Raw genomic sequence first — 25,532 nt, forward strand, 5'->3', positions numbered from 1 at the left:
ATTACGCCCTTGTATCAGGTTTGCAGAGTGAGGATGTAAACAGATGAGATTCAGATCATAGATTTTGCTTCTGCTGCATCCTCCATTCATCTTAAATATCCTCACTTCTGCAGGAATTTCCAGCGGTTTGGTCGATGAACCGGCCTGACTTTAGCACCACCAGCTGAGCGCAGGTGTAAACATAGAGGGGGTTGTGGCACAACTGCATCAACAACAGCAACAGAGCAATGTGAAAACCTGTGAACAGCAGTCTTTATAAAATGTACACCCAGAGAGGGAAAAAAAACAGAGAAAAGTCTGACATGTTAAGCAAAAATAGAGTGAAATGAATGAAAGAATAACCTGAAAGTCTCCTACAAGAGCTTCAAACATGTTCACTCCTCTCTTGTCTCGTCTTTCACTGTCTTTTTAAACGATGTTGCACTTAACGCTAACAGGAAGCCATCAAATCTCAACTGTAGTCGATCTATATCACCCCAAATACCGAAACCTGAACTCACAGGTGATGGTTTATCTGCAAAGCCACTTCCCTGTGAAGTTAAAGATAATGCTTTGCCCTACACCTTTTCCCTTCCATAACATTTTACGAGTGTGATTCACAGCCTCGGCACTGAGATCACTCTCCTGTACTGCAATTAATGTCCACTCAACCTTTTAGTTATTTAATTGAATCCATTTTCAGCGACAAAATACGCTAGTTATGTTCAACTGTGCCGATAATTACATCAATCCACGTAAGTACTTTATCTTATTATTGTAAGAAAAGGAGAGGACACGCGCATTCGAGTGGTTGACAGTGTGTTGTATCTGTGACTACACACTGCGTGAGAGCACCTGGCTGCGCTCTGAAAATGCAACGAGCTCCAAATGGCTCTTGGACTGTTGACTCCTCTTCTTCATATCTCTCTTTCATCCGTGCCAGCTACAGCAAACAAGACCACATGGGCTCAGTGGCTGCGGGGCTCTTGTGCCAGTCAGTACAGGCAAACATCCAATCACGTTAGCCAAACAGAGCTAAGTAATGCTAATTGTTGGGAATGCACAGGCATGCAGAGGTCAGAAAGTGCTGTCTCCTGGATGGCATACATCAGGTCTAATGGTACCTTTTCACAGCACTTTTAGTCCATCAAAGATAAACATGTTTTCAACTCATACTCCTAAATCATTTTTTTAAGTCTCTTTTTGTCTAATTCTTCACAGATCGCCTGTGCCGTCTTTGCCGCCTTGCTCCACTTCTTCTTCCTGGCAGCGTTCACGTGGATGTTCCTGGAGGGCGTTCAGCTCTACATAATGCTGGTGGAGGTGTTTGAGAGTGAGCACTCGCGCCGACGCTACTTCTACTTAGTGGGCTATGGAGTTCCAGCGTTGATCGTGGCTGTTTCTGCCGCAGTGGACTACAGGAGTTACGGCACCGACAAGATGTGAGTACATGTGGAAGCAGCTCATGAGGCTTTACAGTTACTTAAAACGCTGGCTTCTTTCTCTCTATGCATTTCCCTAATGATGGAATGAAAGTGCCTTTTTCCAGACAGCCTGTTTGACAAAATAATTGTTTTGGCATTTTGTCATGAACTCAAACTTAGCAGAGTACATAGACAGCCTCCTTGAAAAGAGCAGTTGTCCACTTAGCCAGACAGATCTTTCAGAGATAGGAATTTGCTCCAAGTTCCATTTACCAGTCTTGAAGAGTATGCCTGAGCCTGTGGAAACAGCTGCTAATGTGTTCTGTTGTTGCTCAGGGTAAGCATTGTCAGGGAATACGCACTGTGAAACTCAAAGAAAATATACTCTCACAGTTTCCTTTTCAAGCAAGCAGAAAGGCAGCTTTTACTCCATGCGGCATTCATTTTAACACACGTTCGTCCTTTTCAATTTCCTAATCCTTGTGACGTGGAAAAAAAAAATGACTGACCTTCAAACAATCTACACCAAGTCAATTAATCATTTTCGAAATAAATATTATATTGGGTTGGTCTCAAAGCAGCATATTTTAGCTGTTAAGTTGCATCAACATCCATCGCTATAGCTCCGATTCTACCAAGCTGTTCAGTTCGGTTTGTCTCGGCACGCACTTTGTGGCGTTTCCGCTGACTGATCCTAGGACGGATCCCCAAATAACCGAGACGAGCCGTCACACTTTTTAGGACCCTTCCATTGGGGTGCCAGATGAAATCTATCCCCAGAGGGTGAAGCCGCAACATTGCAGACTGGTTGAAAAAATCTTCATTTACTGTGCAACAGCGGTTGCTAGCTACACAAATCCTTCTTTGAAACTAAGCTTGATTTTGCTTTGTAACAAAGAGCCACATGAAAATCACTATGCTCTTTGTTCACTGTCTCACGTTTTTCTCCTTCATTGGATTTATGAGCGGGATACACTGTGTCGAGCTGCTATGGCGTCAGGCTATTACATAACTGACGCAGCCATCAGGGTCCGACTTACACACAGGATCTGGCCTGTACCAAACTGTACTTATCCAAACTAGAGATGGAACTGCTCACAAAATCCACAGTTCGGTTCTTATCACGGTTTCATGGTCAGTTTTCGGTTTTGTTCGGTGTATATTGTTGTTTTTAACACCCCAGATTACCATGTACCCAATAATCCACTATTAAGAGTTTTTTTTAATCAATTCTGTCATGTATAGTCATGACAAACCTAAAAGGATGAGACTGTTTCCCATTTGAAACATCGTCAAAGCTGAGTGAAACATTGCTAGTTTCAAAATGCCAACCCCTCAGTAAGGAAAGTCACCATTGGTTGTCCCAATAGTCACTAAGAGTGACAAAATGACGCTGCTGTCTAATTTCCATTATAAACTATTTGCATGTATTTGCCATGGACTTGGGCTGCACGGTGGTGCAACGGTTAGTGCTGCAGCCTCACAGAAAGAAGGTCATTGGTTCGATTCTCAGTTTGGCCGGTTGGTTTTTCTGCGTGGAGTTTGCATACATGGGTTCTCTCCGGGTACTCTGGCTTCCTCCTACAGTCCAAAAACATGCTCATCAGGTTAATTGGTCACTCTGAATTGTCCCTAGATGTGAGTGTGTGAGTGAATGGTTGTCTGTCTCTATGTGTGTCAGCCCTGGGATTGACTGGCGACCAGTCCAGGGTGAACCCCAGCTCTTACCCAGTGACAGCTGGGATAGGCTCCAGCCAACCGGGACCCTGAACAGAATAAGAGGTTAAGAAAATGAATGAATGAATGAATGAATGTCATGGACTCTGTAGGGGAGAGAAATAACGTGGGAGAGACAAAAAGCAGGTTAAAAAAAAAACAACTCATAAATATGTTTAGAACCACAAATTAACTTTCTTTGGTCCATTCTTTTTTTGATGTCTTAATATCAGCCGTCCTCCTTAGTCTGGGTTGAGGACCAGCAGAAGTAACCATAATGAGACACACACTTGTGTGATTCATTTGGATGCAGTTGTCTGCTCTGGAGCAGCAGGAGGAGACTGCTGTGAGTGAAGAGGACTGTATGTCTGTGTTGAGGAGATCAAAACACGCTTTAATGTCAGATTCTACAAGCTCCAGAAAGTCGCAAGAATTGTCGTCTTTAAAAAAATGTAGCAACAAAGTCTCTTAATTGTCAACACTCAGTCGCGGTTTTATCCTCCTCTTTCTTGGCGCCATCCTCTTTTCCGCTCGTCATATACACAACACACACGCTTCCCCACAAAATGTTCTGCTGTATGCCTTCACCTCAAGTTACGCATGCGTATGATCAGACTTACTTGCTCCAAACTGAGAAGTAAAATGAAGAAAAACGAGAAACACAAATCAAGCGAAGCACACGCACCCGCACCCGCAACCGCAACCGAGTGAGGAAAACCAAACAGTTCCGATTTTTTTATAAACTGTTCCACCCCTAATTCAAACTGGAGATTGGACATGAGGCTTAAGCGTCAAAATGCTATCAAAAAGTCAACCTTTGAGTCCTCAGTCAGTTGGTAGCACTGTAATGTAAAGCATAGAGTCATCAGTATAGTGATTGACTTTTTTACAGTGCCTGTGGAAGTATTGCACTAGAAATCATGTGTTTTAGTATAAACCTCACACTCAGGTACCATTGAAAGACAAAAACAAGTCAGTATTTTACCAGTAGGAAGAATGTAAGTCAGAGCAAGAGGAGTGTAGCTTTGGTTAGATTTTCTAAGCCTCGGAGTCCGTAGATATCCCACCTTCCCTTAAATAACACATGATATACCACATACATATTAAAATTCTCTCAGCAGTATGTTAGGGCTGTAAAGTTGCATCACCTTCCATAACTGAGTGTCCAAACACAGTTAAAATGCAACCTGTGAGCCCTGAGTCGAATGAAGACAGTAATGTAGAGCCTGGTGTCATCAGCGTAGTTATTGACATGTATTACCGTGCCTCCTGAAATGTTGCATCAGAAATCATATTTTATGGTCCATTACAAAGCATTCAGAGGTTTTTGTTTTTGTGTTTTTATTTTTGCTCAATGCAGTTGTAGGGTAGAGTTGATACCTGGGGTAAGTAAGGAAAGAAAATCAAGGATTTACCCCCAAACCAGCCCGCTCAGCAGATGAAATGAAAAACAGATACATCTCTGAGCCCCACCGTCATGTGTGCTACAAAAGCCCTCTAACATGCCAACTGTTTGTGTTCTGCAATCTTGCAAATGACGCTCCAATAGCTATTGCTCATCATCATCAACTTTTAATGAAGCAGAACGGTTACTCACGCTGGGAACATTTCCCCCACTGCTGAATTCACATCGTTCCGACAGTAAATAATGAGAACTTCAGGAGAGAGCATTGCTGGATGAATGGCTGTAGTGGTGAATCTCTTTGCCATTTTAGGGAGGCAAAGATTACAGAGAGCAGAGATAGAGATTTAGAGAAAGGAGAGTGAGTTTGAGCGAGGGAATGACAAGTGAAAGAGGCAGAGAGAGACAGCAGAGTAGCATCAAATGGGCAGCGACATAGACCATCTTTGTGTTTTTTTGGAGAAGCTGCGTAAGATAAAATTTCCCAGCACTCTCTGTGAACACAAAGTGGTCCATAAAGCAGCGCGATGCCAAGAAAAGCATCGTCCTCCATTCCTCTCTGTTAATCTCAAGCCCATCTGAGAATAATGAAGACCAGCATCAGCAGTTTGCTTCCAAGATGTTTATCATCTATGGCACACATACACACGCATTTTGCCACACGCAGCGTAACTGGTAGACAGTGCATTTAAAGATTGGCAGAGCCATAGTTCTTGGTGATGGATGAGGTGATAGCTGCCACCGCCTGAGCTGTGGCATCATTGAATAATTAAAGGCTGCCACTGGTGGAACAATTATACGCAGCTATTGAATGATGAGGGAAGGGACAAGGTATGACACGTGGTGAATAGCAGAAGGTGGGGGAAGGTGTGAAGTCCCTCAGCAAATTGATTTGGCAACCAAAAAGTGTCCTCTAAGTTAACTAATAACATTAAAGAGGGACGCCCCCCTGTTCTGATTACAGAAAAGTTTAAAGCAGGATTTATACAGAAAAACTCTCCCCTCTAACTCTAATTGGACCTTTGAGTAAGAGACTCCACTCTCCTCACATCTATTTGTCAGCAAAACAAGAAAGTTTTGCTGAGTAATTTCTCGAGTGTAATGAAGGTAATGCATCACACCACCTGTGGACTCAGGAAATAGAACTACCCAATTTATGTTTCAGTAATGTATTTTCTGTAACAGAAGTGCAGTCTGTTCTATTAGACCTGCAGAGTAATTTTGGGTCCTGTCAAATATACACTGCTGAGCATAAGCAGCAACCTCCGGTCTAAGAACATGAGACGATGCGGAAGTGCTACATCTGCTATTTCTCCAGTGCCCGCTTGAGGCTGGCTCTGAAGGTACCAGAAGTCACATACACACCAAGCCAAAAAAAGACATTTTCACAGCAGAAATTAATCTATCTACAGGCTGGTTCAAAAAACGTCTCCTGTCTGAATCGCTAATTTTACTATCAGCACAAACTGTGTTTTTTCTAACTCGGCCGTTCAGATATTATTAAGATATTACGATCCCGAGCTCACCCAATCAGAGGCACAGCTCAGGGTCACATGACCGACAGGCACCCTAAAGCTGTATGTGAAGCCCTTGCCACTACCAATATGGCTGCGATAGCAGACGGGTGACATTGGGGAGACTACATCCATGTTTTATACAGTCTATGGTTGAGCATCATACAGTGAGGCAAGAATAAAAAGGCTAGCACAACAACTAGCAAGATAATCTGTTAGCATGTATGCTGCTATTAGAAATAGGCAATATAACCTATCAACCCATTTGTTTGTTTTACTGCGTTGCTTTATGTTTATGCTTTTATGTTTAAATGTAGATGCCATTTATTTAAAATTTATTTTAAGTTTATCACTACAGAGTCCTTTTTGTTTTGTTTTTTTTGTTTTTTTTGTTTTTTTTCAAGGAGCCTTTATTCAAATAGGAGTTGCCACTTATTCATTACCGGCTAGATCTGTAAGACTTTGAAGTTATTCATATTAAGATGTAAGGCGGCTTTATATGTTAGCATGTCAACTATTGGCTGGATTAGAAATTATTATTCATGGCTACACTGGTTCTGTTTTGACGGTGTAGTTTAGTGTAGTTTGTTGTGGTTTTCAAAGTGGGGGCCGCGGCCCCCTGGGTGGCTGCCAAGGGCACCAGAGGGGGCCTAAGAAAATTGGAGGGAAGGGAAAAATAGGATTTTTTATTTTATTTTATTTTATTTTGTTTTTATTATTGCTTTTTTCATAACCCTGAACATACAACTAAACATACAACAGGTAAAGTGCCAACCATAATTGTCAGATTCTCAAGTTTTTGATTGTACCTAACTGCATCTTTAGCATGATGATGTCATGTTCTGTGTTGACCTGGCGGCTTTGCGTCTATTTTTAAGTTATCTTAAAAACTGAACTGAACTTGGAGGCTCTTCCTCTGTCTAACTACTGGCTACATGTGAGGAAGGAGTATCCCACCTTGGCTGACAGAACCCTGAAATGCCTTTCCTCTTTTGCAACAACCTACTTGTGTGAGTCAGGCTTTTGTTTGTTAATAATTTCCTGTTCTAAGCCAATTCAATAATTATTGAAAAGTGAATAAAAGTTAAAAAAAAGTTAAAAAAAAAAACAAAAAAAAAAAAAAAAACACTTTTTAAAAGTTGACATTTATTTGAATATTTTGAAATGTTGTCTGTTGGTTTCCAAAGAGGGTCCACACCCAGAAGGTGTAGTTTGGGAACCCCTGGTTTATTATATTAAGAAATTAATCAGCAAAGAGATGGGACATACTGTGCTGTTCACAGGGAGCACCAAAATAAACATAAAATGTGAGTTTCTTACTGAAGCTTTAAAATGTGTATTTTTTTTCTGCGTATAAATCTGCTGTGCAATCTTTGCATTGATGCTGGCAAGTGCAAAATGGAAGTTAAACTTCATGTAAAATTCTAGTTGCACTTCTTTTTTGCAAACTAACTACGCAAGCTAGCAAGAGTCCCAAAATGAGCCGACTTCAAAGCCTTTTTAATTGTATCCCCTCCTACACCATCCTGGCCCACTGTGACATCTCTCTCTATACACTAGCTCAAAATGAAGAGCAGGAACATGTGAAGCTGGACTCCAAAGCACAAAGGGAACAGCTCATCAAAACATGGCTCCTTTACACCACCAGATCACAGGGTATGTTTAATCTGTGGCAACAACAAAAACATGCAAATGTCTTAAAGATCAAACTTCAAGGCAAAAAATGAGCCTCGGGCCTTCAGGCTGGACCAAAGAGCCGCGAGTGATATCTCTGGCCTAAATATTTCACATTGCTTCTCTCACTCACTTGGTCATCAGCTTGCTATCACGCCAATGAAATGACTATCTCAGTTGCAGAGACGTCTTTGCAGATTAAGCCGCCTTGGCTCAGAGGACAGGCTGTGTCAGATCACTGCAGATTGGTGGCACGAAATGCCAAAATACTCAGCACAAGCTGTTGGCACGAGCCTGGCTTGTGTTTTTACTGCTGCTTTCAGAGCTCGCTTGCTAAAGAAAAGTGCACGAAGTAGAATACCGGGAGGGGAGATAAAAACTAGAAGAGCTACGGAAAGCCAAACACAACCGTGACACAAGTGGAGAAGGGGAGGTAGAGGAGGCAGCAAGAAATGAAAGCCTGCAGCTCCCACCGCCCACCAGGTCTTTAAATCTTCCCGTGATCTGAAGAAGAAAGAGGCAAAAACAAACAATGGAACCTTCAGCATAATTTATAACAGCGATGTTCGGAGTGAGCGCTTTGATGAGCTGCCAGAGTTTCTTCGCATGTTGTGCACCTTTTGTTTGCGCTTGTTCGCTTCTTTATGCAGACGTATGTGTTTTTTTTTTATGTTTCGCCTCCTCTCATCCATTGATATCAGTGAGGGGGAGACGTATCGAGCCCCAGCGACAACAAAGGACCAGCCTGTTTTTGTCCTGTCACATCTCCTACAATATCAGATCACGTTAGTCAGAGGATTCTTTGGTGACAAAAATGAAACATGTACAAACTCGCCTGTTTCTGTAGAGATTTTTGACTGAGTGTTCAATTTTAGAAATGAAACAATCCTTATTTTTATGAGATTATCAAGATTATGTGAACCAAATTACTCAAACCTTGTAGATAGTTCTATCTAACTTTGTATGAATCTGATAAAGTGAGTGTCACGAGCACATTTTTTAGACATATATTTACGTCTGCAGCACTTTGCACCGCAGACACTTCCTAAAGCATTGCTTATTGTTGCTCTTAAGTGCCCTATACACTTCAAATTGCCCTAAAATGCTACCAAATTACAGCTAATTCTCTGCCACTTCCATTTTCCCTCTCTGTCAGTCTGAATGACAATACCCCACCGTGAACTGTAATTTTCCACTGGCCAAAAATGGAGGCGTCTATCTGCTGCTGCTGCAGCGGAGATTAAAAGATTAATAATTCAACCACAGGTCATGAATCAAGTTATTTTTCTTTCTTTGTGCTGTTTCAAAGGAGCTCTGTCGCCTTCCACCAAGCCTGTTGCATGTCGTCTATATTTAGCCTCGCTGAGTGGAACCGCTTTCTGTAATGTTTGGAAATGAAGCGCGAGGTCACGATATCATGTTATTAAATAATTGATGTAATTATAACAGCGCTGCAGTGTCGCTGCTGTTAACCTGAACATGCGAGACTCTTTGATGAACACTATTCTCAGTCTTTGGGGTCAAGGTCAGTGTGATTCCTTTAGTTTAATACAGTCACAATTCAACTGAGACCAATTTGAATCTTCCATAAATTACCATCAGTAATGATAATTTGAAACTGTACAGAGAGGGTATTGTACTTTCCCATATTTTAACCATTAATAAGTAACAATGCAAGATGTTCATACAAAAGTGCTAAATAATCATATGTTGTAGAAATCCCTGAAACTGTCTGTAAACTGCTCTAAACAATCCTTTCTAGAAATAGCACGATATCCTCACAAGATTTGCTAAAATAATGAGGGCATCACCTAAGGATCTCCTAACTGGCTCATGGGACATTGGAGGAGTGGGCCTCAAACATCAAGGTGTGCCTAAGGCTTTTCCCTTAACTAGAGATGAGTACCTTTCACATTTGACACGATATGGTACCGATGTCCGGTACCTGGCAATCAGTACCGGTACTCAACAGTACCAATTTTGGTGGTAAAAAATATCAATTTGTTTGATTTTGTTGGTTTGTGGTCTTGTACATCTGAGCATGCAACATGAATGTTAAGTTTTTGACCCATGTGATTCATTTTTTGCCCTTAACTGAAAAGAATTTGGGCACCCCTGCTCTAAACTTTTACTGGTTGGTCATAATTCTTTAAGACCCTTGTGGGGATATGTGGTTTGAAGTGCCAATTCCTCTGTGTCACTCCAGCCTCCTACTTGATGTATATCCTCATAGGAAGAGTATAAAGCTATAACCTGAAATCCTTCTCTCCCCCCTCCTTTCTTTTTCCTCTTCTCTCTGTCTTTCATTGCAGTTGCTGGCTTCGGCTGGACACCTACTTCATCTGGAGTTTCATAGGACCAGCAACCTTGATAATTATGGTAAGCATGACACCCCCCTCCACATCTCCTCTTCTACTTTCCTCATTAACCCTACTTAGCCCGCGGGTCGTCGCTTAAATGCTCCACCGAGATCCCCCCTATTTCCCCCTAGCTCCTAACCTCCCTCTTTTCTCTGCCCTGTTGAGCATATATGCCACCGCCGGGCACGGAGCCGTCCAGAAAAACGAATGAGGGGTGTAGAGAATATATTGCAGTTTGTCACCCTGCGCTGCAGTCACCGACTGAGACAGTTTTTTGGGTGGGGGGAGGGGTGCAGGGTTAGTGAGAGACATTGAGAAAGAGAGTGAACTCTGCTCAGTATGCAGCGTTGGAGTAATCCGCACTGCGATTATGATTGATTTTGTTCCCGTTCCAACTCCACTACCTTTTTTTTCTCATCCTGCTCCTGCTCACAGGCACAGATACACAAGCGAGGATGACACACACACATACACACACTCTCTCATACACACATTTTCCATTTCTTTCCCAACTAGGACAGCCCTAATTTTCTCTCAAAAAAAGGGCGTTTATTGATCCAAGTGCTTTAAATCTCGTGTCAGAGTGGTGTTCATCTTAGCATTTAAGCCATCGCCAAGCTACAAATACGGCTTTGGCACAGGAGATGCGCTCCTGATTTTCAAAGGCATCAGTCTGCCATCATAATAAATACTCAGAATCAGTAAATCATCTCGGCTGTTAAGAGTGTAATATCTGAGGGAGAAAAGTGACAGTGTTTGCCCCATGGGACCCAAAGTGTTGAAACAACTCCAACGGCACAGTTAGGTACTAAATTCATAAGTCGCTGTAATGTGGATCCCAACGCTCAGTGGAATGGTAATTTCCAAGGGGTCAGACTGCATTTTTATTTCTTAATCTATCTATCTATCTATCTATCTATCTATCTATCTATCTATCTATCTATCTATCTATCTATCTATCTATCTATCTATCTATCTATCTATCTATCTATTTATTTATTTATTTATCAACATTCTTAACGGTCTTTGAAACTCATGTACTGAGTGAGATATATTCAATGTCTTGGTTTAAAATTGCCTGATGAAAACTGTTTTGTCTTTTCTTTGCGGTGGGGGCATCTTCCTAATTGCACACATCTCTATAGGGAACAGTTATAATGTTATCAAATGTGGACTGGATTTTTATAGATTTCCTACTTGATATGAAGCACAGTTTTACACATACAGTATGTTCACCTGAGCACATTATTTTGTTTTTTGATGTACACTTTCTTGATGTCATCATTCATAACACTCAGTTTTCCTCACTCACTTTTATATTTCCCAAACTGAGAACCAGGTATGTTTATGAAAGAAGTCTGAACTTCTAAACCTCCCTCTGCTTATTTTGCATTGTGTGTTATAAAGAGTTGAAAACAGCTCCTATTAGCTAAATGTCACCTGTAAACAGCAGCACTGAAAGTAACAGTGCTCTAATTGCTGCAATTTCTCAGGGAGTCGGTGTTAAAAGACCCACACGCTGTGACCAAATTTGACTTACTCTCTTTGACGTGAGAAAAATGATGGAATAAATATGTGTTTTTGAACTTTATTTTTATCTCAAGCTGTTAAAAACAAAATGATTGTTCTGGTTTATTTTTGCAAACATGGGTTTGACTTAGTGAAATTTGTACTACTCTGTGTTGGATTTTTAAAGAAATCTGATGTTTAGGAACCCATGCAAAGAGCTGGAGTATGAATTAAAAAATGTCCCATTTTACAGCCAACAGGGCACATCAGAGTGGAAATAAAGCCCAACCCTGCATCTGTTATTTGCTTGTGAAATAGCTCGGAGCACAATGTTAAAAATGCTGGAAGTTCTTCAAGCTGAAACTCCAAGCGATGCCAAGTGTATATATTTTTCAAGATGTAGAAACTGCAAAAGAAAAATGAATACAGCGGCAGCAGTGGTGACAGTTATTCCCTGTGGTTGCCTCTAAGTGTGAATATGATGAGACAAGTGTGACTAAGTCAGATGGAAAGGCTCCCTCATACAAGTATGCAGCTGTCTTGTCTCACCGTTCCCCCTGTTTAGTCTGTCGTAGCGCCACAGAGGTTTCACAGGATTTTGCGCTCTGTTTGGCAAAGTGGGAAACCAAGTCAGGGGGGGCTATGGCGTTCCAGCTTTGTGCGACAAAGTGCTCTGATTTAAAAGGAATTGAAGTGAAACATGAAACATACAATCTTCATCCCTCTCTCTGTCTCTCTCTGATTTCTCTCCGAATCTCAGCTCAATGTGATCTTCCTGGGCATCGCTCTCTACAAGATGTTCCATCACACAGCCATCTTGAAACCAGACTCCGGTTGCCTGGACAACATCAAGTAAGAGCACTCAGATCACCCGGATAGCCATTAAAGCCATCCTGAAATAGCACCCACTTTGACGCTTTTCTTACAGATGGAAGGAATGTTTCAGAATGAGTGTGACGGGTTCGCTCTAACAATGAATTGTGTCCGCTGTGAGTCAGTTTTAAGCCTCCTGCCTCCTCCCCTCTTCTTGAAAGGCTTCTTAAACAACAACATTTGGATAGCACTCTGTATTCACACAAGTGTTCCCGAGCTTTTTCGCTCTGTTTCTCTTTCCCCTTTGATATTTTGAAAACCTCATTAAAAGCACTTAAGGTTGTGAACACCCAACCCAAGGGTCTGGGAGTCTGAGCCTGCCAAGGTAAGCGCCTCCCATTATGTTGAAAGGTTGTGTCAGACAGGGTTAAAATCAACCAGACACGCTGTTGCGTCTCCATCATTATCTTTTGTTGTCTGTGTGGAGGAAAAAGGCCAGGGGACAATCTGACAGACCTGACCTGCTGTTATCTTGGTGTCAACACGCTGACGTTGAATATTCATAACCTGTGTGTGCCTGGCTGCTAACAGATAATAACTCACCTGAAGGGAAAAGAATGACTGTAAAACTCAGGTACCAAGTTCTACTTGACTGAACTCCAAAGTTTAAAAACATAGGTGCCCATAAGTTAAGGTTAATGTATAGTGAATGGGTGGTTGTTTACAGGGTTTACAAGGCAAAGGTGTAAAACACAAAGGGCTTTCAGTAAATGCTGGAACATAGTCCATTATAGAGTAAAAGCAGGTGTAAGCATTGACTGAATATAGAGTGGAAAGTGTGGCTCCGCCTTTGTTGTACGGTTTTGAAGCCAAAATACCCCCGTCACAGGCGCCACCATTGGCAGCCAGAGTTTTTTTTTTTATTCTTTCTAATCGCCTCTTGGCTCTCCCTTCTGACATATTTTACTACCTCTGCTAAAAATACACAAGAACCGCAGCCGTCAATCATAGTTAAACATGACTTAAAGCCTCATTTTTAACCTCTTATGACTAACGAAAATGAAACTTCAGTAAAAAGAGGACCTGTATATAAGGCAGCCTAAAAATATCTTTAAATCACCTTTCTACAAATTTGACCACAGCCCATCTGGAATAGCTGGGGAGATAGATTTTTTGACCTATAGTGCAGCCAGCCATCAGGGGGAGCAGTTTTTGTTGCGACCTCACTTCAAGCCAAGCAAGATGACGTCCATTTTTTTAAATTTTTTTTTATTTTTTTTTTTCAGTCAATGGGTGTAACACAGTCTTTTATGAGATTCTGGCCTATAACAGTAATGAGGTTTTGTTTTCCTCTTAAAAACAAATCCAGCAAGTGCAGCAAACAAACCAATCTCTATTCAACAAACAAGTTGTTGATAGATTTTTTTTTTACCTTTGCCAAGGACAGTTCAAGGGAGACTGGAAACATTTTTAAATTAAAAGTTGGTGCGGCAGAAACACATGGCAACCTTGGATCTATGTTTCATATTTGTTTCAATAAATCAAAACGCGCACATTACACCTTTTCTTGAGGAGTAGCCATGTTTAAGTGGTTCATTTAGCAGTAACTCTTTTACCAACAGGAAAAATACATAAATGTAATGTGACTGAAAACTTTGGCAACAGAGTACATATCTGATGCAGATATTTCGTCTATTGCCTTCGTAATATAATTTTAAAGAGACTCGTCAACAAGACAACCAGAGTGGTTTCTTCAAAGTGACAAGATGTAAATGGATGGATTCTCAAGGGAAAGTCCAAACTGACGACAGATACTGAGAAAAAGCACCTAAAAATGACAGATTTTGGTGCTGGTAATCTCATTTTAAACTGTGGATTTTGCACAGGTGAAAATATCAAAGTGAGACTGTTTCAAGGTCACTGATAATCTCCTCACAGAGCATTAAAGTGGACGCTGACTAACTTGCAATGATCCCAGGATTACAGAGCAGTTATCTAATGTTCCAGTAGATCCAATCTAGAAGACAAAGAGGCAGATATTTCCTCATAGAAAGGTTTACATCATAGAAAAACATGACCAGAAGTAAAATATTACTGAGTGTATGGTGCTAAGGCTGTTCTTGTAATTTTTTTTCTCCCAAAAGAGAATAAATTAGTTCATTTCCCCCCCCCTTTTTTATATAATCTATTACATAAACGTTTTCTGATAATATGAGCTGTCACTCATAATGATGTCAAATTGACTACAATGATTGTAGTGAAGGCTTTGATTGATTATATAATGGAACAAGCAATAATCTTTGAACATTAATTGATTATTTTGATCACTGGGACCAGCTGGATTAGCCCTGCGGGGCTATGAATGACCCCTTTCACATCTAAGAAGACATGCGATCCATTGCAACTATAAAGATATTGATTAGCAGAGGTTTAAGCACCAGGAGCTCTGGATTTTTCATTTAATCATCCGTGCATTAAAGTCTGGAGGTTTAACTACATTGGCTGGCAGGCTATACGTTTAAAAGTTCCCTCCAGAAGTCAGAGGATAGAAAAAAAAAGTTTCTGAAGTTTGTTTTTAATGTCTTTTACTCTGAGGGATGACACAGCTTTTTTGGTCACTGTCTTTGACGTAAGCCTCAGCCACCCCGTGTCAGAGCAGGCTTCCTCCACAGATGGTGTGAAGTTGTTTTGCTGCCTGTTTGCTGTGATGGATAAGGGTCTGTGCTCTGTTTTTGCTGTCTGCCATGTTTTTTTGTTATTTTTTCGTTCATTAAAGCCACTCAGGACACATTAGTCTCCTTTATGGCTGACGCTCAGGCTGCTTTTTTTTCATATGTGGCATCACATCACTGACAGTGTCTGGGCACGGTGGCCCCGCCTGCCCGGCTCCTCTCAGCACAGTTGGAAAAAAAACAATCTTTTGCAAGCATGATATAGCTTGCTTTAGCTGTGCCATGCCAGACAGAACTGTACTGAAGTGTTTTTTTTTTTTCCATCACAAATGTACTGCTGGGTGTTCCAGAGCACAGCCGGGGTGTTTAAGTGCTGCTTGAGCAAGGCTGAAGTGCGACATTTCCCCACGTTGCAGCCGACTCCAAAAGTCCCTAAGAAGGAGGAAGACGTTTAATGATGTTCTGCTTCAAGAAACGTAAAAGTTTAGTTTTCAGCCTTTGAACCAAGCGGCTGTTCTGCCTCAGTATCGACAACCGTAATGACTCACCTACAGCATGAGGTGTTCAGAACTTCAGGAGAAACTAGGTCAGCAGCTACTGTTGAAACACTTCCACCACTACCGTTCTTATAACCTATGGAGGATAATATTTACAGATCCATTCACTAGAAGTCCCTAGGGATGTTTTGTCCTTTTTTGAGGTACAATGAGCTGTAAAGTTCACCCAGGGAGGGGAGAGGGCAGGTGGTGATTTTCTGGAAAAGAAGAACACAAGCAGTTTTTGTGACAGGTCGCTCTTCCTGAGGAGTCTCAGGAAACAAGTCTCTGTTGTGCCTTCTTAATTGTTGGTGTGATGTTAGCGCTAAGGGAAAATGCCCAGTCTTCAAATATAAACTTCACAACTCTTTATTTAAAAAAAAATCTTGATTAAAACTCCATCAGAGCTGAGTTGACTATCACACTGTAGCTGTCTGCAAAGAAACTAAAATCCTTCCTTTCGGCTCATCCTAACATGAACATATGGTGTTCGGCATTTCCAGTGTGACTGATTCTTCCGTCAGTCACCAGGGGGAGCTCTAAAAGTCACAGCTTTGCTTTGGGCAGCTGTCTTACCATACAATTTCCATGCAGTTTTAGGAGGAAAAAAAAACACTTTTGGTACCCCAAATCTTGTCTGACACTAATAGATCCTGATGTGAATCCAACAGAAGTATAGCTACTTTAATTGCTCATATTTACGTTTTGAGTTAACAACCAAAATAATGGGCTTCATACAACTTGTGAAAAGATAACTGCACCAGTGAGAAATGAAATTTATTAGAAAAATTTTCTCCCTCCTTAAAAAAAAAAATAAAAAATGGGGATTGTATTTGCAAGGGTGCTGGTATGGCTTAGCGGTAAAGCGCGCCCCATTACGCTAGCCAGTGAGTGGGTGGCTTGTGGTTGAGTCCTACCTAAAGTTCCTTTAACACATGTGACTTCCCACTCACATCCTATTTCCTGCCCTATCCACTTCTTGGAATAAATCCAGAAAAAAAGTGACATAAAGGAAAAAGAAAATTTTCTGACATCAGCCCTGATTAAGACCTGAGGAGTGCACTGTGTAAAATTAATTAGCCAAAAATGTCACTGATTTTTTTAAATTATTTTATATATATTTTTTATGTGCAGAGGTGTAAAGAGTGGTGTAAGGTTAGCTGTAAAAACAGACACTTTAACATGGATGTTATTGAGGCCTCCATGGCTTTTGGAACCAGCCTCAAGTGGACACTTGAGGTACTGCAGGTAATTTTTTCTCCTTCAGTTTATTTATTTGTATCTATCTATGTATTTATTTATTATTTGTAGGTTATTTTTATAGAGAAGACAAGGCAGCTGATAGAGTGTAGAAGGGGTAAGAACAGGAAGCGACATGTTGAATATGAAGGTGAGCCACCCCACAAGGGCTTGCCTAATGGGACGCACAACCCAGAACACTTGTTTATACTGATGCACTCTTTTTTCACCAGTGTTCTTATTGTTTTACCTTGGCAGACAGTATTTGCAAACACATTGCATATATGTCATGTTGCTGAACTGCATCTTTTTGCATTTCTGCACTAACGCCCTTTTTCATTATTGGAGGTCACTGCTTGGACACAAACAACCTCCTGCAGCCTCTGGGTCAGCTTTTTCTGCACTTTGTAGAAACATTTTCCTAGAAAGAACATCATTATTCAGCTCTTTACCACAAACTGAGCAGGAACTCAAAATACTGCTCACAGTACACAAGTCCATTTATACATCGCCCGTCTCTAATACCGCAAGATCCATTGCGTGGTTTGTTCTGCAGCAAAAATATTGACTTCTGGAGTTGTCTGTGTCTATGATTGATTACACCAGCCTCCCGTAATGTAGCTGAGAGCTGACCGTCTGACCTCCTCTCTGACTGACTTTCCCAACAGTCTGCAATGTTTCAGATGACCATTGGAAATGAATGCGTAGCCGCGCTGCTTTTGTCAGCCCTCATTCATCTGACGCAGTTTTTAAGTCAAGACTCATCAGTCAACGCAGAACTGCATGAGCACGTTTTTGAGAAGTAGCCGTTTGCTTTAAACAAATGCTTTTGTTTTATAATGTAAGAGTTGAAAAGGTGAGTATGACGGAATAGAAGGAGATGTTTGGACGCTTTTATCGTGGCACCAAAACGGAGATGTTCTCGACTTTCCTCACTTTAATTTATGCTTTCTCTAAGTTCAAGGTTAACTGGTTTGATGCTGACGATACCATTGTTTGATTAAGCTGTTCTAGTTTACTGTAATGATGTGTGTCTTTGTCTTATCTTTCTGCCATTTGGTTCCCACTTATGTTTGGATGTCACGTTCTCTGTTCTGATTTCATCACGCTGCTTTGTTTTAACATGGATGTTTCATCTCTCTTTCACTGTGTATCTTTCTCCTCTCCCTCCCTGCATTTCCTCTTTTGATTAGTATGCCTGCCTTTTTTTTATCTTACACTGTGTTTATCTTTTAACATCTTTCTCTTTATTTTTCCACCTCCTCCTTCTTCATTTTAGCTACCGTTATTATGATGGATGTATTATTGTAGAATGGCACTGGTAAGACGCAACATTTCTGAGTCGAGGGTGTAGAGTAGAATTGATATTGTGTTTGATGTGTTTTCTTCCCTCCTCTATCCCCCATAATGGAGACAGCAGCTGCCACCGCGCTGTGATTCATAGCTAAAAAAACATGACTTTTTATCATTGTGACTCTAAATACCAAACTTGATTCTGAGTGCGGCGTGTTTATAAAGTGATGGATTGAAGATTTTCAGAAACAGACTTCAGTTTCCAGCTTCCTATCATTCCAGATCAGAAACTTCAAATCAAATATGCATAAAAGAGAGAAGCCAAAGATAATCAAATGTCTCTGCCTGCACCAGATTTGAAACTTTAAATGTCTTAAACTCTTTGAGGTGATTTGCATTTTAAGCATACCTTTTGTTAAATAATTAACACACTTACCTCTTTTTTCTCCTGTCACAGCCTATAAATGGCTTCTAAAGATTTAAAACAGGCTGAATTGACCAATTGCCTCTTCATACATAAATGATCTGTGCCATTGCGAGGAAAGGCACTTCTGCAGATTAAACCATTGTGAAAGAAATTGTTGGTAATGTAATGCCACAGTCTGAAGTAGTGCTCGGCTTGTAATGGCTCATTTTGGGTGTTTCTTCTAGATGATTGGCTGTCTTCTCTTTCTCAATCTCTTGAGTGCTTTTCAAGTCTGAAAGTGCCATGGATGGGTATTTTATTAATGTGTTGTTTTACAATCCAATCGTGCTGCTAACTGTATGCAACAAAGGATGACACGACCCAATCTACCTTCACTGTACAAAAGTGAAGCCACAGTAGAAATCAGCAAGTGGAGCCTATAATATGCCCGCAAAATGTTACGCTATACAAAACCCTCATTTTAAAGGTCCCATATTCTGCTCCTTTTCTGCAGTTTAATATGGATCATTGATGTCTTCATGAAATGGTAGTAACATGTTTTGGTCCAAAAAGCCAATAAATTCCAGGCTCTCATAGCCCCTCTGTTCAGAACGCTCTAATTTATTGGGCGTGACCGTAATATGTAAATGAGCCACTGCTGATACCGCCCCGCTCTTCCACGTCACTGAGAGCGGCACCACGAGCTTCAAGTGCACAATGTTTAGAAAACAGCGAAGCTTATTTACTGCAACATTAAGGGGCTAAAACAACAGGCTAACTGCAGCTAAAGTTAGCATCCTGAAGCTAACACAGAGACCGGGGGGACAATGAGGAAAAGCTCTTACATCTACTCCACAGCACACAGCATTTAAAATACTCACATTTCCAGGGACTGAGGTTTGTTGGCGGATGGTTGGTAACGTGTCTGGGTTCAGGACCAGTCTATTCGCTAGCCCTCTGTTGTACTGTCCAAAGCTGGAAAAGCAGTCGGCCGCGAAGTGACTAGCACACACATGCACAGTTTTACTGAGTGTAGCTGGCACATTTCCTTGATAAATGAACTCTAGCCACTTAGTCTTGTCTTCTTTTGAGATGGGAAGCTTGTGCACAGAACTATGTGGCTGTTTACGGCCAAAAACAGAGCAGTGATGGCTCTTCAACTTTGGCATTCTCCTCACGGGGAGGGAAGTGGGCGGGGAGGGGGTTCGGGGGTATCTGCTCCGGTGGACCAATCAGGTCAGACTTGCTCCTGATTGGTCAACAAAGGAAATCACTGATGTCGGCAAATCCCAGAAATTCCAAAACAGCTTGTTTTAGGTCAGGATTTTATCACTCACAAGTACTGCTAAATACAGGTTTTGTCATTAAATGTCACATTTTGTGGGCTGGGAGGAAAGCCAAAGACCCACAAATTTCACTAAAAAACTTAATAAAGTGATTTTTGCATAATATGGGACTTTTAAATCAACGAATAAAAAAAACAAGACTCACTTTATCAGAAGAAGTTGGACCCATGTTCCATCTGTCAACATGGAAACAGACCCACCACTCTACACCACAGGCAGTCCAAAAGAAGGAGCTCTGAATGTTTGACTCTTGTGATGCTACTCTGCTTATAACTTGTACATCCAGTGGAGCTCCAAATGTCTTGGCTTCGCTTTTGGAGAGCTGACACATCATCCATTTTTATTTGTCAGTTTATGATCAGAACCGGATCAAAATAATTCATCGTCCTTAACAGCATTATCAGGTTTTCTCTGAGTCCTTCATGTCCTGGTGTGCTAATTTGCTATTAGCCTTATTAGCTCATAGCTTCACCGTGGGTTGTCTTAATGTTTTCCTTTTCTTTAAGGCACCTGTGGTGTCACCCACTTTTTTATTCAGCCAATGAAATATTAAACTTTTTTACTTTGCTTGCAGGATCTAAATGCTGTTATGTTAAATTGTTGCAAGTGCTCATTAAATTATCGCCAGTTAAAGTCTCCAAATGATTTGGCCTTACTTTTGGGTAGCTGTTCTATTGTCCAGATGGACCTGTAGTTTTGTGACAAGTAAGTCAAAGTGAGCTGAAGAATATCTAATTATCTGCTTTATTTCTAATCAAACTGATGTGTTTTGCCAAATATTTGACAACACACGGACAGTTTCTGACTTTAGGAATCCAGTTATCTAAACCGAGAGATTCTCTGACTTTTATTGTATAAGTAGATTTCAAGCAGCAATCGTCCAGACGGGATAAAAGCTCAACTGAAATGCCCCCTCTTCATTTGTAAGAGATCTGTTCTGCTTTTCAGCCACTGTTATGCAGTCTCAGAAGTTTGTGCCTCTAGGCTCCTTCTATGCCGCTCTCAAATTCATCCCCATATTTATCTGATAACTCCAGAAGAAGATAAGCCCTGCCTGATATGAGTCATAGCCTCTTCATATCCTGTCGTCCTGGATGCGTTTCTTATGACCTTTCGCATCTCTCTCTGAACAAAAGCTGCCACAAGTTAGAGGACAATATTTAGTTCCCTTTGTGCCCACTGCTTGTGTTTCTGTGTCCATTCCAGGGGCAATCGCCTTGATGAAGTACCTCTCCCACCAGGTCATTAAGACAGCCCTGGGAAAATTATGTTTAATGGTTGCCCGGGTGAATTCATAAATCATTTATTTCACCGCACACCTGGCCCATTTATAACGGCTTAAATGCGGAGGTCTGCCAGAGTTTACGAGAGAAGCTTGATACTTGTGTGAGCTGAGATAATTATGATGATCAGCTGTGTTCGCTAAGAAATCCCTTCCAGAAATGTGTGAGTTTTCCGTCTTGATGTTTGAATGTTGATGCTGTGACTGTCGCTTTGATCCCTTTTCTCTCCGTCTCTGTGGATTGTTCCCCCCTCGATGTCTTAGTTTGTACACCCATTTCATTGTTTTGTGATTTGATTTATTTCTGCCTGTTTCTTTTTGTTATTCCGTTGGTGCCGCTCAGCTATCAGGATTATGAGCCAGAGATCAAGTAAGACAAAATAAGAAAGGCTTTTTTTTCCTCATAATGCCATCTGTCATCACTACTCCATATGAACAGACCCACATCCAAGTCCGTCCACCAATCCCTCTGAGTCATTAACATGATTTATGGTGAAGTGCTCAGTCATGTTCAAGACTGCATTAATGTGCACACAGCACTCCTCTCTAACATATACATGGCCAACAGATGTGACAAGCAAGATTAGTTTTAAATTGCACCTGTGTCTTCAAAGTGCAGTGTAAGGAAATATTAGTGATGTCATAAAGATGTGGCAGCTACATTTGGTTGAAATCAGCTCTGCACTCCATTCATTAATAAATGAAAGTGCATGGCAAAAATTTGGAGTTGAATGTAACTTGTTAGGATTCTGAAGTAGCAGAGGTAGTTTTAAAACTTTGCATCTTACTTTCTCATTGAGTGTGTCAACAAAAGATCCTTAGAAATTCAAATACCTAACATACCATAAAAGTGCTTAAATAGAGACCCAAAAGTAAGAATTATAATTTAATATGTCATAATTAGACTGAAAAAAATAACATTTTTATATTAAAAAAAAGGGATGCACAGCTGTTAGAGATAGTTTTAATGCTGGATAAAAATATTGGAAAAATTAGCCGAAACAGTCACTGTTGTATAAGTCTTTGGTTTTATCATAAAAATCGAAGACAACTATAAGAATAATCAATGATGTGAACAAATGTTTACTACTCCTGGAGGCACAATGCCTCCAAAAAGTGAAACACCATAGGTGTAGTGCTGTCAACAATGGAAGTATTTTAACTGTGATATGTCGGTGATGCAATTTGAATATTTAATTTTTGGCCACTTTTCTGCAAAAACAGTCTTTCAAATAGAGTCTTTTTTGTTTGAATCCATATTTTGCTATTTTGGAATCATTTATAGAGGCATTTAAAGGAATTATTTTGTACCGCAAAAAGTTTGTCTTTTTTGGGTATACATAACATTATCATCTGCATAGACGGAAAACAAGCGTATTAAAGTTTCTTCAGTTTCATGTAGTAGTTCAGTTTTTAAATGCACTTAACACACATGACAAGGGATTTTAGACTATGGTAGAAAATCTTACATCACAGATAAACACAATGTCATCTGCAAATACAGAAAATATGTACACGTTTAAAAAAAAAAAAAAAAAAAAAATCATCAGCTATAAGAAATGTAACCCATAGACCAGCCACAAGGGACATCATCATGTGCAAAGAAGAAACAGGTAAATATCCAAATAATATCTTTATCAGCTGGAGTCATTGAAATTTTTTTTAAATGCACTTAACACACATTTTATGGAATTTTTGACTACCATAGAAAATCTGACACTGCTGATAAACACAATATATTTTGTGCAGACAGTAAAGGTGCAATTACAAAGATGATCTATGTTAGATTAAGAGACATTGTGCCCTTTTTTAAATGCACTCCATGTGCAATTGAAACTAGTATAAAACCCAGAAGACCAACCACATTTTCAAGTGTAAGTAACAACATCATCTGCAAAGAAAGAAAAGGTACACATTTTAGAATGATCGTCAGTTTAAAAGAGTTTTATAACTCTTAGTCACCTGATTTTTTCAGATCAAAATATTGTAATTTTCTGCAGAAATACATTGAAATTCAAAGACAAATGCACTTTTTTATATCTAAGTTAAAGTGTTCAATGATTCCCCAGGGTACCTACCCCATAAAAGTTAAAGACACAATGTTGCAATAAAGAAATAAATTGTAAGACCGAATGAAAAGTAGGTATTTTCACTCAACCAGCCAGCTCTTGTTTTTGTTTCGTAGCTGCTAGAGATTGACCAGACTTCACTTGTACATTAGTTAAATTCTGAACAGAGCGAAAGGGTGAAGTCAGTCAGTATTTCCCATATTCAGCTGTTGCGAGCGTAATACTACACCAAAGTGACATGATCGTTTTTGCTTGTGGAATAATGCTTTGAAGCTGAAGGGAGAGGCCTCAAAGAGAAAACGTAAACGCTTTCCTCAAACGACCATTAAGACATTTAATCAACTCAAAGGGAAGGTCTCCACATGAGCAGCCTGTTGGAGATGACAGATGCTAGCCAGAACCAGATATTAATCTTGACTCCACCTCGCCTTCTGCGGCGCAAAGTGAGTCACCAAAATACCAAAAGGGTGCAGGTGAAGAAAAAATGCCACTTGTCTGTGCAGTATGAAGACAGAGCCCTTCACTTTTAATAGTCTCTGCTTTCCCAAGGGCATTTATCTGCATTCAGCCTTTCAGCTTGAGAAAGACTTCACAAGCCACATCTCTCAACCCTCAGGCTGTGGAGTCCAGCACGCAATGTACTCGTGTAAATAGTCTTCTAATGAAAACACCATACTTTTTACTCTCCCATCTATACAGACCACCATTATCCTGTGGATGACTCTGCAGTTTTATGATAATTTATAGCTTTTCAAATGCTCTGTGACATCACTTGAAAGAGTTCAACTAAGGAAAGGAAAAGGTAACGAAGACAAGTAAGGAATCAGAAAATGAAGATGAAATCCATCGTCACCCCTCATAAATTTCTTTCCCTTTCTCATTTGCTTTGTGACTTTTCCCCTCTCAAAGGGAAACCAATTTCAGAAGTGGGCTGGGTAACACTTTGTACTGATTTCTTTGGGATATTTTGATTTCAGTTATAACACACAGCTTGACTTTTAAATAATTCATACCTCCAGCTATCCTCTCAAAATATTGTGTTGGCACAAATTACACCCTCTCTCCGTAGGTCAAAAGCAGCGTCCAAACAGATTGGAGCAGTACAACTTGGTGAAATGCTTTTTCAAACGGCTGTTTGTGTATGTTTCAGATCATGGGTGATTGGGGCCATAGCCCTGCTATGCCTGCTGGGCCTGACCTGGGCCTTTGGTCTGATGTACGTCAACGAGAGCACGGTGGTCATGGCCTACCTGTTCACCATCTTCAACTCCCTGCAGGGGATGTTCATCTTCATCTTCCACTGTGTGCTGCAGAAGAAGGTTTGGACTGAGTGTTTGCTGTTAAAATAAACATATACTGAGGAATGCATGATTTCAAACAACAGTTAACATCTTAACTCTTTAGAGTCTTACTCAATTAAAAGTAGCCATCTAAGCATGTTACAATGAGTGTTGTTTGCCTCTCAACTCATTTATTTTTTCAATTGAAGCTCCTCAGTTTAATTTTAGCTTGTGATAAAACAGACATAAGCCATTACTGCTAAATGAGCCTGAAAAAATAACATCATCAGCATACAATTAGACTTTTTCAGGGTGTGTTTTCTTAATCTCAGAAACTAGTAGCAGGTGTCGGACAAATTTTTGGTAACACTTTATTTTGATAGTCAGTCTGTTAACACTCAACAAGCTATCAGTAGATCTTCAACAAGACTCGTCAGCAGGCAAGTAACATACAATCAACCAACTATTAGTAGGCCATAAAGATTAATTTCAGGGTGTTACAACATTTTACAAAAAGTGTCTTTAAACTCTCTTATTTTCTTAAACAGGTTATTAGTTGACATTTAACTATCTGTAGATTGACAACTTCTTGTAGGTTGACACTCAATTACTCTAAATCGATTGGTCAGTCGAAAGTATGATGTCAATATATCAAAGGTATCGCACCCATTAAATGACTGAGTCTGTTGATACTCTGTTGGTTGTCAACTATTACTTGATTGATTACAGCATACCTAGCTTGTTGGGTGTTAACAGATGGACTGTCAAAATAAAGTTGTACCCTTTTTTTAATTATCCTCCATGACAAATATTTAGCTCTAAAATTAGGTGAGGTGACATGTTTGTGTAAGGTTGTAGCATTTTTTTAAGGCAATGGTTATAGAGGGAAAATTTTGTTGCGTAAGAAACAGTATCCATTGTTTTTTTCTGTTTTTTTTTTTTTTTTTTTTTTCATGAATCATTGTTGAAATCCAGCTGTAGTAAATAATTGCACTGTAACAGTGATAAAACATGGAAG

At 40.3% G+C, this 25,532-nt stretch overlaps 1 protein-coding gene across 22 annotated transcripts in view; it reads left to right on the top strand.

Moving 5' to 3' along the window:
- LOC141811063 (adhesion G protein-coupled receptor L3) overlaps window positions 1-25,532 on the top strand; it is a 324,467-nt gene that overhangs the window by 283,978 nt on the left and 14,957 nt on the right. For all 22 annotated transcript variants that reach the window (XM_074698944.1, XM_074698947.1, XM_074698936.1 and 19 more), the window contains 4 exons: window positions 1,201-1,421; window positions 10,022-10,088; window positions 12,339-12,430; window positions 24,385-24,553. In XM_074698944.1, coding sequence (XP_074555045.1) covers window positions 1,201-1,421; window positions 10,022-10,088; window positions 12,339-12,430; window positions 24,385-24,553 — 549 coding nt within the window. The remainder of the gene's footprint in view (window positions 1-1,200; window positions 1,422-10,021; window positions 10,089-12,338; window positions 12,431-24,384; window positions 24,554-25,532) is intronic.

Source organism: Halichoeres trimaculatus, unplaced genomic scaffold (genome assembly GCF_033239565.1).
Source record: "Halichoeres trimaculatus isolate MK-OKI-2021-1 unplaced genomic scaffold, fHalTri1.1 fHalTri1_scaffold_22, whole genome shotgun sequence".
Classification (NCBI taxonomy): domain Eukaryota; kingdom Metazoa; phylum Chordata; class Actinopteri; order Labriformes; family Labridae; genus Halichoeres; species Halichoeres trimaculatus.